Raw genomic sequence first — 14,202 nt, forward strand, 5'->3', positions numbered from 1 at the left:
AGACAGGCAGCTTGGCCAGGGGCCGACCCTGGAATTGACCGTGATTTAAGAGAGGCTAGGGACCGTCTCTTAAATTCTATTATGGAAGTCTGCCCTAAGAAGACAGATTGGACAAAGATTACCTACTGTAAACAGAATAAAGGAGAGTCCCCTGCTGATTATCTGGATAGACTGACTAAGGTTTTTGAACAATATTCGGGAATCACTCAGCCAGCTGAAAATGCCAGAGAGGCCGTAGGGGCTGCTTTCGTTCAGGGACTCTTACCAAAGATTCAGCAGCAGTTAAGAACTATCTGCATTGGCTGGCAAACGAAACCCCTTTCTGAACTGGTGACAGTCGCCAATCATTGTGCAGCTTGCCTAGAGCAGAAGAAAGAGAATACTGAAACTAAATGTTTGGCCTTGCAGTTAAAAACTTATCAAACCCAGGGTCGGGGGGGAATGAAAGGAGGACGAGGACGAGGTCGCGGGCGAGGAAGAGGGAAAGGTCCCTCGGATCCTCCCCAGTCCAGGTACATTGCATGCTACATTTGTGGCCAAGAGGGACACTGGAAAGATGCATGCCCAGCCCGATTATCTCAGAACCCTCCACCTCCTTTCCCAAATCCTGAAGCGTCTACTTTTACCCCACAAACTACCTCTGACTAGGACAGCCTGAGGGAACGTAACTGCATCATGAATCCTTTAATTCCCATTAATCAAGAAGGTCCCTATGTAAATTGTGAAATTGCAGGACAATCTGTTACTTGTCTTGGAGCTAGTAGATCTGCTTTAAGATCCGCGGAGTTTCCCTCTGTTCCTTTGACAACTTTGTCTGTAAATGCTGTGGGCATTTCAAATCAACCTGTTTCGCATCCTGTCACAAAACCCCTTGCGGTTTCACTAGGGCCCCTGGCTAACAAGCATGCATTCTTGCTCAGCCCCTCCTCTCCTGTGAATCTGTTGGGAAGGGATCTTTTGTGTAAATTAGGTTGTGCTATCTATTGCACACCAGATGGCGTATTCTTACAGGTTCCTGATGAGAATACCAATCTAGTGTTGGCTACACTCCACATAGAGGAGCCAGCTAAATTACCAACAACTCGTAGCCCTGACCTTGTGCATTTGTTATCACAAATTCCTCCTCATCTCTGGTCTCCGCATGCCAATGAAGTGGGACAGATTCCGACAGCCGAACCGGTTAAGATTTTGGTTGATCCTTCTAAAGCTTTGCCAAGGGTTCCCCAATACCCTCTGCGTCCTGAGGCAGAGGAAGGAATAGCCCCAGTAATGGAGTCTTTATTACAGCAGGGTATTAGTGTTGCCACCACCAGTTCTTGTAATACTTCTATCTTTCCTGTAAAGAAACCAGGAAAGAACACCTATCGGTTTGTTCAAGATCTCCTCGCGATTAATGCTGTTGTTTTACCTTCTTTCCCCATGGTTCCAAATCCAGCTACAATTCTTTCTTGTATTCCACCTTCAGCTACTCACTTTACTGTTGTGGACCTTTGTTCAGATTTCTTTTCTATCCCCATACACCCTGAGAGTCCGTATCTGTTTGCCTTCACCTATAAAGGACGCCAGTACACCTGGACCCGGTTACCCCAAGGGTCTACTGAGTCCCCATCCTTGTTTTCCAAGATTCTGAAAAAGGATCTGGACGGTGTGGTTTTTCCAGGTAAATCAGTGCTTATACAGTATGTGGATGATCTCTTGCTGGCATCCCTTTCTTTTGAATCTTGTAAAGCTGATACTTTGAGTCTCTTGACTGCTTTAGCTGCTAAGGGTCACAAGGCATCCCAGGAAAAACTCCAGCTGTGTCAGCCCAGGGTTCATTACCTTGGTCATGATATTTCCCCTGGCACTCGTCATTTATCAGAGTCTCGGATTTCAGCTATTCTTAATATGCCTAGGCCTGGTACTGTTTCTCAACTGCGTACTTTCCTTGGCATGACTGGGTACTGCAGACAGTGGATTTTAGGCTATGCAGCAATGATTAAACCCTTACAGGATCTGACTAAGTCAGGTACCCCTGAGCCTCTTCCTTGGTCTCCAGAGGCTGAACGAGCTTTTGTTGCTATTAAGCAAAGTCTGTCCAGTGCACCAGCCCTGGGACTTCCTGATTATGCTAAACCCTTCACTCTTTTCTGTCATGAGCGTAACGGGTTTGCTTTGGCTGTATTAAGGCAAAAGCACGGAGATAAACACCGTCCCATTGCTTATTACAGTACTGCCCTAGACGCTGTGGCAGCTGGATTTCCCCCTTGCCTGTGAGCTGTGGCTGCAGCAGCCCTTGCGGTTCAAGTATCTGAATCTATTGTCTTAGGATCTCCTTTGATTGTTGCTGTCCCTCACGCTGTGGCTGCTCTCTTGTTAAAATCTAAGACACAGCATCTATCCACTTCTCGTCTCACAAAATACGAGCTTGTCTTGTTGTCTTCGTCTCATATTACTTTGGCTCATTGCCCCGTTCTAAATCCTGCCTCCTTGTTGCCTGGGCCAGACGACGGAGACCCACATGACTGTGTGTCTGTGACATCGGTTCTCTCTCGTCCAAGAGATGATTTACTAGATGTGCCTTTGCAAAATCCTGCTCTTATTTACTTTGTGGATGGTTCGTGCTTGCGAGATTCTAAGGGTCAATTGGTTGCTGGTTATGCAGTGTGCTCTGCACATGCTGTTATTGAAAGTGCTTTTCTTCCTTCTGTGTTTTCTGCTCAAGTGGCCGAACTTGTGGCTTTAACTCGAGCCTGCATTCTAGCACAGGATCAAGCAGTTACAATCTATACAGACTCTCGTTATGCTTTTGGAGTGGGACACAATTGTGGTTTGCTCTGGAAGCATAGAGGTTTCCTTACATTCACTGGTTCTCCTATTAAGAACAGTCTGTATGTCTCTGCTCTTTTAGATGCCCTTGTATTGCCCAAAGCTATCGCTGTTGTTAAAGGCACAGCTCACCAGACCCCTCATGATGAAGTTACCCGTGGAAATGCTTTGGCAGACTCTGCAGCCAAAGCCGCGGCCCTTTCTGCCCCTCAGGCTGAATATTCTTGTGCTTTGATCGAGCAGCCTCCACTCGCCTCCCTTGAGGATCTGGCCAAGATCCAGGAAGCGGCACCAGCAGCTGAGAACCGTTTTTGGAGTGCTAATGGCTGGATTCTACACTCTGACCATCGTTGGCGTGCCCCAGCTGGTCGCCTGGTTGCCCCGAAGATGCTAATGCCCTATCTTGCTCGTGTATACCACGGAATGGCTCACGTGAGCAAAGGGGGGATGGTTGCTGCGGTGAACCGAGATTGGTGTGCGTTCGGTTTCCCAGTCATTGCACATCACTACTGTCAACAATGTGTGATTTGTCAGCAGCATAACATTGGTAAAGCTGTTCAAGTTAGGCAGGCAGCACCCCCTCCCCCTTGGGGACCTTTTGTAAATATTCAGATTGATTTTATTCAACTGTCTAACTGTTGTGGTGATGAATATGTATTGGTTTTAGTGGATGTATTTTCAAATTGGGTTGAAGCTTTTCCCTGCAGGAAAGCAGATGCCAGGACTGTTGTGAAACTTCTGCTTCAAGATTTTGTACCGCGATTTGGCATCCCTGTGAGTCTCAACAGTGACCGTGGAACTCATTTGACGGGCCAGATTGTAAAGGAGTTATGTGCAGCTTTGTAGATCCAACACAACCTTCACTGCCCCCACCGTCCGCAGTCTGCCGGGGCAGTGGAACGCCAGAATGGAATTCTGAAAAATAAACTGGCCAAGATTGTGCTGAAACAAACTTAAAGTGGCCAGACGCCCTTCCGCTGGCACTAATGAGTATGAGGGCCACTCCCAATCGAAAGACTGGACTCAGCCCTCGTGAGATTTTGACAGGGTGCCCGATGCGACTACCAACTGCACCCCCACTGACCCTAGCTCAGATGGACATTCATTTAATGGATGACACAAGGCTTAAGTATTGTCAGGCACTAATGAAATGTGTTAAGTCTTTTTATACACAGGTGAAAGACGCACTACCCAAGGATCCTGTGCAGCCCTGCCACTCACTGGAACCAGGAGACTGGGTCTACATAAAGGTCCATCAGCGAAAGACTGCCCTGGCTCCACGCTGGAAGGGCCCTTTCCAAGTCCTGTTAACCACCAACACCGCTGTGAAGGGCCAAGGACTGCCTGCCTGGACCCATGCTTCGCACTGCAAAAAGACCCCTCCACCTGGAGAGGATTCTTCAGCTGATGATCAGCCTATTTCTCCTGCTAGCTCTGCTGTGCCTCCTGGACAGCAGGGAAAGAGGACAAGGTGAAGTGCTAGTAACCTCTCCCTTGTCCACTGACAGATCTACAACGCCTTTGAATTCTTTTACAGGAATCGCACCAGTACAGGGTGAAGTGCTAGTAACCTCTCCCTTGTCCACTGACAGATCTACAACGCCTTTGAATTCTTTTACAGGAATCACACCAGTACAGGGTGAAGTGCTAGTAACCTCTCCCCTGCACTATGGTGAATCACAACTGCTTTTGAAGAGGAAAAGAAGAAACACTCGCTCTGCTGAAACCACCAAAGTCCAGAAATTCCTGACTACAAAAGACAATAAGAACTGGCCCTGGTGGAAGAAACGGAGCATTGTTTATTGGCAAGGAGGGAACTGTGGGGACCGTTCCTGGGAATGCGGGGTCCAGTGGTGGGGTGGATTTTTTCCAGGATCAGGGCTTTGTGCTTATGGACAGGTACCTTCAGGATGCACTGCCCTCCCTAATTGGCTTTCAGATGATGAATATCAAAAACGCCTTGCCACTACAAAAACTACACCCACCACTAGTCCCTTGACCCTTGCCACCACCACTGTAACTTATCCAGATACAAACAGTACTATACATTCCAATGAAACTCATTGGCCAAGGCTTTCACACCTCAGTGATTTACTGAAATTTTGTTCAGAGAAATTATTCTTTAAAGTTCAGGATAATGTATATGAGCAAACAATTGAATGGAAAACAAATGGATCAGTAGAAATAAAAGTACATGATATCACTACTAGTGAACCCCAAGAATTAATAACTGCAATTGATGGGTTCTATAGTGAAGTAGATATGATGGTTGTTCCTGGAATTTGTACTGTGTTAAATAAGAAAGGCCCTTATTGTTATTTGGTCACCCAACTAGTGAATAATCAAACAAATACCCAAAGAGTTTGTTCTGCCACTGGAAATTTTACCTGCATAGAAATTATTCCGGTGACTAATAATGTGACTTGTACCTTATTGCAATACACTCCCTCTTATACCATTAATGTTAATGCCTCCCGGAAATACATAAAGGTATTTGACCAACAGATGTGGTATAGCACTACACCAAAGAGAGATGTAGTAAGATATCGGTGGACTGTGATTAACACTACACTAGGGACGGTTAAATTTTCATTGCCTTTATCCAGTTTCCAGATTACCTCTACATACCCAAACTGCTCACAGGGGGCTGCCATTAGATTAGCACAACAGAGGGCTTGGGTTATTTCTTCTAGATAGAAGAGAGACTTGACCGGATCCCTGTGAGATGGGGCCAATAGTGCAGCAGCAGTTTGGAATATTTTTAAGAACCAGGAACATGATGAGAAATTGGGCCAACTAGAGAAGGCCATTGGCCTTGTTTCTGGAGCACAACTAACCCAGGTACAGGCTGGAGTTGGTGAGTTACATGTTATTTCCACCCTTAGTTCTATGACCCAGAAGTTGCTGACAGAGATGGTATTGAATATCACTGAGGCTGGGAAGGCATTGCAGTGGGATCTAGCATGCTCAGAGATTCAGGATTTCCTGAATGACCAGCTAATGGCCATTTGGAATGATCTAGAGCATCAGGCTTGGCCCACTGCCCTTACAGACACGTCAGGAGTACCATCTGATCTGTGGCCATGGAGACATACTTGGAAACTTTCTGGGTGGAAGTGTGGACGCTCTCAGTGCTCCTTCCAAGCATATGGACCGGTTCAGGGGGTGTGGGCTCCCACATACCGTATCCTGCCGGGTCCATGGGGAGGATGCATGTGGGATTGGGTAATTCACCGAGACATCTGGGAAATTAGACCACCTGGTATGCCCAATCGATTTTTAGTCAGTGCTCCTAGGATTACACCTGACATTTGGATGGGGTTAGGTAGCCTATGGACATTTTGGCCATTAGAACCCCCACAGCTTCAGTAAACTGAAGCCAGGAGAAGTTGTCACTGTTCATGACTACGTTTGCTGGGAGGGTAGGGGACAAGGAACTACCCTGACAGGACACTTACTTTTTCAAGCTAATGATAGCTGTGTGTATGTTAATGACACCATATCACAAGACATACATTTTAATCTCACTACCACTGCAGGCAATCATATCATTTACTGGCCTGCAGATAGAGTTTTCCAAGTAGCCCTTAGGTTCCAGATACCCTTTAATTGGACTAGTTTAGTACCTGATAGATTTCAGAATTTGTTTTCATTGTTACCAGAGATTCAGGAAATCTCTGAAGTACAAGGGCAAATTCACATGCTTCAAAATATATATCAAGTTGAAAAGTATGCCTTTCAGACAGCTTATAGAGTATCCACCTTATGTACTAAGTATGATGTATTGTGTTTTATGACTACGACTATACAACAACCCCATCATAGTATTGCTATGGGAATGTTATTGCTTGTATTGCTATTAGTTAGCTTAGGATTATGTTATTGTTGTTGTAAGAGACGTAATAATAGTAATACCTTTCATGTTCATGCTAATCATGCATTGTCATTACATCCAATCAGAACCCCTAAGATTGAAGCATCTGATGTAGAATCTGAAGTCCAGGACTTAATGCAAATAGAGATTTGAGAATGTTTGTTGTGCTAGTAGTACAAAAGGGGGGGTTGTGGAAGCAGAGAAAAGAACTGACAGAAGGGAACTGCAATGCATGACAGTTTGTTAGCAAGAGTCAGGCTTCGTTAGCAAGAGTCGGGCTAACTGTAACCCTGATAACCCTGATAACGCGAGATTTATAGAAGCGAGGAATGTGTAAGGCGGGTGAGAAAGAACTGTGTAATAAGTCATTATGACCTGGTACGTATAGATAAGGTGTAGAAGACCTTGTGTAGATAAGGTATAGAAAATATTGTATGTTGGCAAGAGTCAAAACAATTTAGAAATGAGATATCAAGGAGGCAAAATGCAGCTGTCCCTCATTATTTCTGTGAATGAAAGGTATAAATGCTTGCTGTAATTAGTTACCAGAGAGAGATCTGCTTAGCTCCCTCCTCTGAACAATTGTGAGAGTTAATAAAGCATCTGACTTGCTGTACCTAAACAAAAGAGTGAGAACTCAGTTTTTCTCCGACACACATAATAATGTTTAGACCACTGGGTTATCTTTAGTCCATGCATTATGATTTCCCGGGATGATGGGTAAACATCCTCCCCATAAAAAGACAAAAACTGGGGGAAGGTAATAAGATGAGGTCCTGAAATATAAGTCCTTGTATCAAAGGCCTGGTACGAGGTCTAAGGCCTGAGATAAAATAATGGTCAAGTCTTTGCTGATATAAAACAAAGTTAAGCTGTGAGCCAGAGACAGGAACAGCTCACAGAATCTGGCATGAAGTGGGCTGATGCTGTAAAAACCACGCATACCTAAAAGGTACTGGGCACAAGTGTTGTAAAGATGTGCCAGGATGGTACCAGGAAACTCCAGTACGGATCAGACGGTCCAATGCCAGTCAGCTTCTCCACCTCTGCTTTCCATGATCCTGTCCCATAGCTCCACTCGCTGCAATAGCCGCCCAGCGTGTAGAGCAGTGATACTCGGACCTCAGTGGCTCAGGAGTCAAATTAGCCATCACCGTTACGCAAAAGCGCCACAGTAGAGTGAATTCATTGACTATAGTACTATTCATATTGACACAGTGTGATGGGAAATATTTAGTTTCATACCTATATATATTATTCTCACAACAAATAAGTTAGTAGCTTAGTGCAAGTTGATAACTCAATGGGTTAATAACATAGTAAAAGCATCCAGATTGGTTAATAACTTAGATCTGCTAATAATTAAATCACAGTGTTTTAATAGCGCGTGCTGCAAAGAGCTGCAGGAGACACATTGAAAAGCTTCTTGCAGGTCGGGAGTGGCAGTCTGAGAATCACTGATTTAGAGAGATGAGCTGCTAAGCTGTCCCACGAGGGGCAGGCTGTGTGACACCCCCTTCCCCCCCCCCGTCCCTGTTGTGGATTCAGGGACTGAGCTAGCACTGCCGTTCACAGATCCAGTGCTCCGTCACGGAGCAGATGGCATCGTTCCACTTCCCGTCAAAGCGGAGGCTGCCACAGTCCTCCCCTTCCTGCCCAACATCGTTGGGTTCTCCGGGCCCCCAGAACCTGAAAAACAAACCGAAGCCCCATGGTATTAGAGGTGGGTATGAACGTTCTAAAAGGGAGGTGGGGGAACCAATAACTTTGGATGGAAGGACCCGGGTGGATGCCAGCTGCTTCACACAGCTCTAGCTGCCTTTCAATGTCACCATCCAAACAGCAGGGGTTGGCAGGCCAGGTGGTGCAGTGGGTGGGTAAGAGGAAGATGGGTGGATGGAAGAAGGCAGAGGATGGGTGGCTGCTCATCACAGCACAGAGGGCAGTCAGGGCAGAAAGAGACCTATGCTTGACTGTGCCTGCACTGCAGAAACATGATTTGAATGGCTGTGCTCCTAGAGCAACTCCCACTGGTAGATGCTGTGTATCCCAGCACCCCTGCAAATGCTCCACTTGCTCCTGGCTTCCACGGGCTGCCCCTGCTGGCAATCATCTCCCATCCCATCCCCAGTGCGGCTGTGGGTCTTAGCAACAGAACAGAGTCCACATGCGTACAGCATCTCTGGTTCGAAAACTTCCTCCATGCAGGTGGTGTGAAATGAGCCAGCTCCTAGGGGACAGGTCTCCAGTGCCCGTTGGCGGCGGTGATGTGACTGGTCTGATAGTTTTAGCAGAGAGAGTCCAGGTGGGCATGGACTGATCTGCCTACTGACTCCTTGAGTGGTGCCTGCAGGTCAGGGCCATGGCAGGTTGGTGCTAGCCACTGAATAGGGGGAAGCTGGCCCAGCCACTGCTCAAGCCAGAGCAGTTCTCAGCTTGGACGACATCAATTTTCAGTGCATTGTACGGGTGAGGAAACTGAGGCACAGAGCAGGGAGAGACGTGCCTCACAGTCGGCCAGCAGAGCACACTCATGGGGCTGGGACTAGAACCCAGGAGTGCTGCCTCCTTCTCCATGGCCCTGTCCCCTGGGCCATGTTGCTGTTCTCCCCAGCCCCGTTCCTTAGCAGGACATTCAGAATGCCCCATGGTCAAGCAGCTTTCTGCTCCCCAGCAACATCCCAGGTCCTGTCCCGGCTCTGTGCTGACCCTGGATGACATTGGCATGGAGGCAGTAGCAGACTTATAACCTTCTTTACGTGGCTTAACAAATAAAGGGGACCAGAGACCCCTGTAGTATCAATTGCATTGGTATGAATGTTCCATCTGGCTCTTTAGCAGGACAGCAGATAAAGCAGAAACAGCTGAGTGTAAGGGACAGTTCTCTCTCCAAAGAGGCTGAAGAAAGGGGAACTTGCCTGACAGACAGGGGGCTGCCGTCCAGCCAGCGCCACTCCCCTTCCTCCGCTGAGTCGCTGAGGCCGAGCCAGTACACGTGGGGTTCAGTGATGTGGTTTGATAAAAACCTCTATGTGGGAAAACAGGTGAAGGAGACAATCGTGATCCCAAGCAGAAGGTGAGGGGGGAGGTGAGGGGGTTTCATGGGGTCCGTGTTTGTGGCCAGCAGAGTCTGTCGCTGTACATTATCACTCCTCCCCTTGTTTTTCCAAACCTTGACATTAAGTCTGGCCACCCTACATTTCCCAAGATGCACCAGGCATTCCACTGGATGCTTCGCTTTCTCTCTTCAAGAGGAGTGACCGTTGTGCATCATGGGAGATGTAGTCTGACCTCTAAAGAATGGGGGCCTGAGGCATCCAAACTACAGCTCCCATGAGGCACTGCAGCAGCATTTCCAAATTGAAATGTTTCGATTTTCAGCCAAATAATTGCAATATAGAAATGTTTGCCCCCAAAATGAAATTTTCCACAGGAAAAAAAAAAAAGTCATTTTCTGACCACTGGTATTTCAAATGCCTCATCTCTGCCCTTTGTCCTGCAAATTTCCCCTTTAGGCTAGGAGCGAACACTGGCCTGTTTGGGGCAGGGACTTTCTTTTTGTGACGTGTGTACAGCACCTAGATAATACAGGGCTCTGATTGGTACTTCTACGTGCTACCACAGTGCAAATAAGTGATAATAATAAGGCTGAATATTACGCTGCTGTTCCCTGAGGGCTGCAGATAATTTTCAATCCTTCTACAGCTGCTGAAGGTCTGCCTCTGGGGACTGGGAAATCCATGGCCATAGGTCTCCTCCAGGCAGGGGGACCAAGGAATCATCTTACAGTCCCTGTTAAGTCCCATTCTGCACCCTGGTTACTGGGGGAGCCTTAAATCCAGAACTGAAGACGGGACAGCGAAATACACATGCTATGAGCTGTAGTGCTCGTGAGTCAGATTTAGGTTCTGGTGACTCCAGATTCACACCAGTACCTTGCCCACCTCTGCACTACATGGGCATCCTCCCAGCACCAACTAGTCTCCAAAAGTCCTGTTCCCAGCAGGCACCGGGCTCAATGTAAAACTTAAAGTGGAGTCTCCCTCAGGGCAGGATTCCTTCTGCAAAGTCCCAAAGAGGAATCTGGAGTGGGGTCTTCCACAGGATATCAGAAGGCCTTTCCTAGTGTAGAAGTGACCTCCTGTGGAAAGCATTTTACCTCTGGGTCAGCAGCTGAAATCCTGCCTAGGTCAGTAGCAATCAAATATAATTTTTAGGTCCCCATGACACTCTGTGATTTGGATTCACACGGGATTAGAACCGCCCCCAACACACACACATGAATTTTGATTCCCATCAAACCATCCATATCTGACACTGAGATTTCTGTTCACAAAGCTCACGCAACATTTTTCAAATGACTAAGTATCTAGGTCCCCTCAATGTCCCTTGAACAGCAAACTACACCCAAGATATTGCTAAATTCCCAGAGAACTTGGGACAAATTGTGATCTTAGGTTCACTTGGGTAACTCTAGAGAAACTGCAGATTCACCCTGGTGGAACAGCAGAGAATTTGGCCCCTTGTGCTTAATTCCTCCATTCTGCATGATACACAATAGGAATCTGAGTGGCTGGCTTACCTGTTCCTCTTCGGTGTTAACAATAACCAGGTGAGACCCTTCATTGGTACAGAACTGCTTAGCATACTGCCAGGATTTAGCTGATGTTGAAAAGAAGTAGCAACTTTTCTCAAAACGCTGCCAATCAGGTGGACATTTCATGCAGGTGAATTCTGTGAGAAGTCAAAATTTTGGGACAAGCCTGGATTAGAGAGTGAAAATGCAGTCCAAGTGCTCCCAAGCAGTTAAAGAAATTCTAGCCTTTATTCAGTATTGGGACTTATTAATAAATTTCACGAAGAAATTTCCCCGCACCCTCCTGAAAAGTTTGCTAAATAGATTGTTGCAAATATTCATCCATTTAATATTCATTCATACATTTATATTCATCCTCTGTGGAGTTGCAACAGCTCCCCCCCCAAAAAAATTTCACAGCCTGCAAAGAAGGACATAGCATGTCTTCAATACCGCTGACATGCTTAGAAAGAGAACTTGCAAGATGATGTACCACAGCGCCATCTGCTGGCTTCTGCTATACAGCATTGTATCCATCCCATGTTAGGCTACATTATGTATTTAGCCAACTAGGGCCAAGATTATCAGCTGTGTCTGTTTCCATTTGATGGGGGGCAGCTATTAGGGAATGGCCTATGGGTCCCTGAGTCTCTGGCTGGTTCTACACCAACTCTGGTGCCCAAGGCATAGAACCAATGAGAGAATTGGGGCCAGACAGGAGGGTGGCATTGGAGACATCTGTGGTGGCTCTACAGCCACTGGGGTCTCCCAGCTGGGGAGATGTGGTCAGTTTAAGTGCAGAGGGAGCTGCAGAGGCCATAGGCCTATTGGGATCATGGCAGTCGAATGCGTTGTTCCCTGTTGGCTTTCACTGACTCTAGGCTTTTGAGGTTAATGCTGTCACAGGCATCACAGCCCTGCCCGGTGCCTCTTTACCTTTGAGGTTCTGTAACTCGGCCTGCACCCTGCTCAAGACCTGCTGGAGTCTGTCATGGTCCCTTCTCACCTCAGCCAGCTCCTTCGACATACTGTGTGTTAGGTTCTTTATCTCTGTCAGGGCAGGCAGGGGGTAGAAAAATGCCAACGGAATCAACAGGTTGATATTTCTGGCCTGGCTCAGACTTTCCTTCACAGTAGCTGGAAATTTCTATGTGTCCATCCATCCGCAAACACACTCTCTGTCCCCATTCACAGCCTTTGACCTATCCATGCTCGGATACCGGAGTTGACTATTGTATTACCTAAGCACCTCTGCTAGCCTTGGCTCGTTGATTTTCCTTCAAGCCAACTGTTTAATTCAGTGAGGGAATTTTTACTTCACTAGGCTCACAGTCACATAGCCCACACTCCAGTTCTGCATCACGGGGCTCTTCTATGGAGGTCTAATTCCACAGTCACGGCACTGACACCAGCATAACGAAGATGAGAATCCAGCTCATGTTTGCATTGGATGGGCCTGATACCAGAAAGGCTGAGCATTCCCAAATTCCTTCTGCAGGCCATTGAAGCTAAGAGCTCTCAGCAGCGCTGAGTGGACTAGAGCCCCCACCCAACCACCCCCCTATACCCGGCCCCCACTCCCATGTATCTACAGGGTACTGAGACCACGATTCAGCAATGCGCCTATACACAAAGCTGTTTTCATTTGCAGACTCCTGAACTTTAGAATGGAGGTGCAGACCCCTTTGGAAATTTTAGATATCGTCTGCGGACCCCACCCGGGTCTATGGACCACAGGTCAAAAACCACTGCTCTGAGCACGTGTCATCCCACACAGTAATCAGGAGTATAGAGTTGTTTGACAGCTGCTATCGTGGGTAACCATGTGGGGATTGAACTGGAGCCCTCCAGGGCTAAAACCAGAAACTACTACAACTTGAGATAAAGCTACTCCTAGATCAGCACAGTGGGAGACCTGTCACATGTGCTCACCAATGGGTTACACATGCCTAAGTGCCCTTGCTGGATCGGGGTCTGAGATCCAAAGTTCTGCTGCAGCATGAATTGGGCTCAGGATAAAACCTGGGGAGGCCCATGGGAGCAGGATGGAGCTGATCCCAAACTAAAATGTGATTATCCATGTAGGGCTCCCTGCTCCATACTTCCCCTTTCTTATCCTCCTTCTCTCCTTCCATTTCAGCTTGCCCTCCACAGGGGAAGATCAGACCCAGGAGTCCCTCTACAAGGAAGTAGCAGTGATCAGGTAAAGGAAGGAAAAGGATGTTTCTCACCTATGGCGTCCTGGAGATGTGATGGGTCTTTCACGTGATCAGCTTGGATCTCCTCGATCCCCAGCCTAACCCCAGCCAGCTCCTTCGACACTGCAAACAACAGGGGGCAAAAAAGAACTGCTGTACATGGGTGTGTCGAAGGGAGAGACTCCCACCCATGTGCAAACCCCCACAATTTTATTGCATGTCTTGTGACATTTGATATGTTTCTTCAGCCCCAGCTCCTGGATTTATGCAGTTAGGAGAAAGTCTCAGCTTTCATTAAAAAAAAAATGTTAATTTCTACCCCTCGTGGGAGCAGAGAACCGTTTAATAATGTGACCCAAGCATGACCCTAAAGGCTCAGAAATAAGAACACAAATAAATCAAGCCCAACATTTATTATATTTTTAAAAATCTGCCAAATTAAGTGTAAAAATGTAATAAGAAATGCCAAAAAGGAGTTTGAAGAACAGCTAGCCAAAAACTGGTAATAACAAAATGTTTTTTAAATACATCAGAAGGAGGAAGCCTGCTAAACAACCAGTGGGGCCACTGGACGGTCGAGATACAAAAGGAGCACTTAAAGACAATAAAGTCATTGCAGAGAAACTAAATGAATTCTTTGCTTCAGTCTTCACGGCTGAGGATGTTAGGGAGATTCCCAAACCTGAGCTGTCCCTTGTAGGTGACAAATCTGAGGAACTGTCACAGATTGAAGTATCACTAGAGGA

The 14,202-nt window shown here is 46.9% G+C and overlaps 3 protein-coding genes across 8 annotated transcripts in view; 2 read left to right on the forward strand and 1 right to left on the reverse strand.

Annotated features, from left to right (window-relative positions):
* Positions 1 to 668: 668 nt before the first annotated feature.
* LOC117888497 lies at positions 669 to 4,499 on the forward strand. Its single transcript, XM_034791954.1, has 2 exons — positions 669 to 1,764; positions 2,066 to 4,499. Exons 1-2 carry the CDS (start codon positions 676 to 678, stop codon positions 2,165 to 2,167), a joined length of 1,191 nt encoding a protein of 396 aa, XP_034647845.1. The 5' UTR covers positions 669 to 675; the 3' UTR covers positions 2,168 to 4,499.
* LOC117888496 lies at positions 3,896 to 5,573 on the forward strand. Its single transcript, XM_034791952.1, has 2 exons — positions 3,896 to 4,316; positions 4,401 to 5,573. The coding sequence occupies exons 1-2, from the start codon at positions 4,165 to 4,167 to the stop codon at positions 5,503 to 5,505; spliced, it is 1,257 nt and encodes a 418-aa protein (XP_034647843.1). The 5' UTR covers positions 3,896 to 4,164; the 3' UTR covers positions 5,506 to 5,573.
* Positions 5,574 to 8,044: 2,471 nt separating this feature from the next.
* The window catches only part of LOC117888499 (CD209 antigen-like protein C), a 35,245-nt gene continuing 29,087 nt past the window's right edge, over positions 8,045 to 14,202 (reverse strand). For 5 of the 6 annotated variants that reach the window (XM_034791961.1, XM_034791960.1, XM_034791957.1 and 2 more), the window contains 5 exons: positions 13,490 to 13,579; positions 12,195 to 12,308; positions 11,265 to 11,416; positions 9,601 to 9,710; positions 8,045 to 8,371 (listed from right to left, as the gene is read on the reverse strand). In XM_034791961.1, the coding sequence (XP_034647852.1) occupies positions 8,239 to 8,371; positions 9,601 to 9,710; positions 11,265 to 11,416; positions 12,195 to 12,308; positions 13,490 to 13,579 (599 nt within the window). In that variant the 3' untranslated portion in view covers positions 8,045 to 8,238. Of the gene's footprint in view, positions 8,372 to 9,600; positions 9,711 to 11,264; positions 11,425 to 12,194; positions 12,309 to 13,489; positions 13,580 to 14,202 lie in introns of all 6 variants that reach the window. The other variant, XM_034791958.1, reaches the window with a different exon arrangement.

The sequence above is a fragment of the Trachemys scripta genome, chromosome 16, assembly GCF_013100865.1.
Source record: "Trachemys scripta elegans isolate TJP31775 chromosome 16, CAS_Tse_1.0, whole genome shotgun sequence".
Lineage (NCBI taxonomy): Eukaryota > Metazoa > Chordata > Testudines > Emydidae > Trachemys > Trachemys scripta.

Bases quoted from the DNA above. Each gene is read 5' to 3' on its own strand.
- LOC117888497 (XM_034791954.1), top strand. From the start codon at position 676: ATGAATCCTTTAATTCCCATTAATCAAGAAGGTCCCTATGTAAATTGT. The intron at 1,765-2,065 runs AAGGGTCACAAG...TTGTTGCTATTA, and splicing joins TCTTGACTGCTTTAGCTGCT to AGCAAAGTCTGTCCAGTGCA.
- LOC117888496 (XM_034791952.1), top strand. From the start codon at position 4,165: ATGCTTCGCACTGCAAAAAGACCCCTCCACCTGGAGAGGATTCTTCAG. The intron at 4,317-4,400 runs ATCTACAACGCC...GTCCACTGACAG, and splicing joins TCTCCCTTGTCCACTGACAG to ATCTACAACGCCTTTGAATT.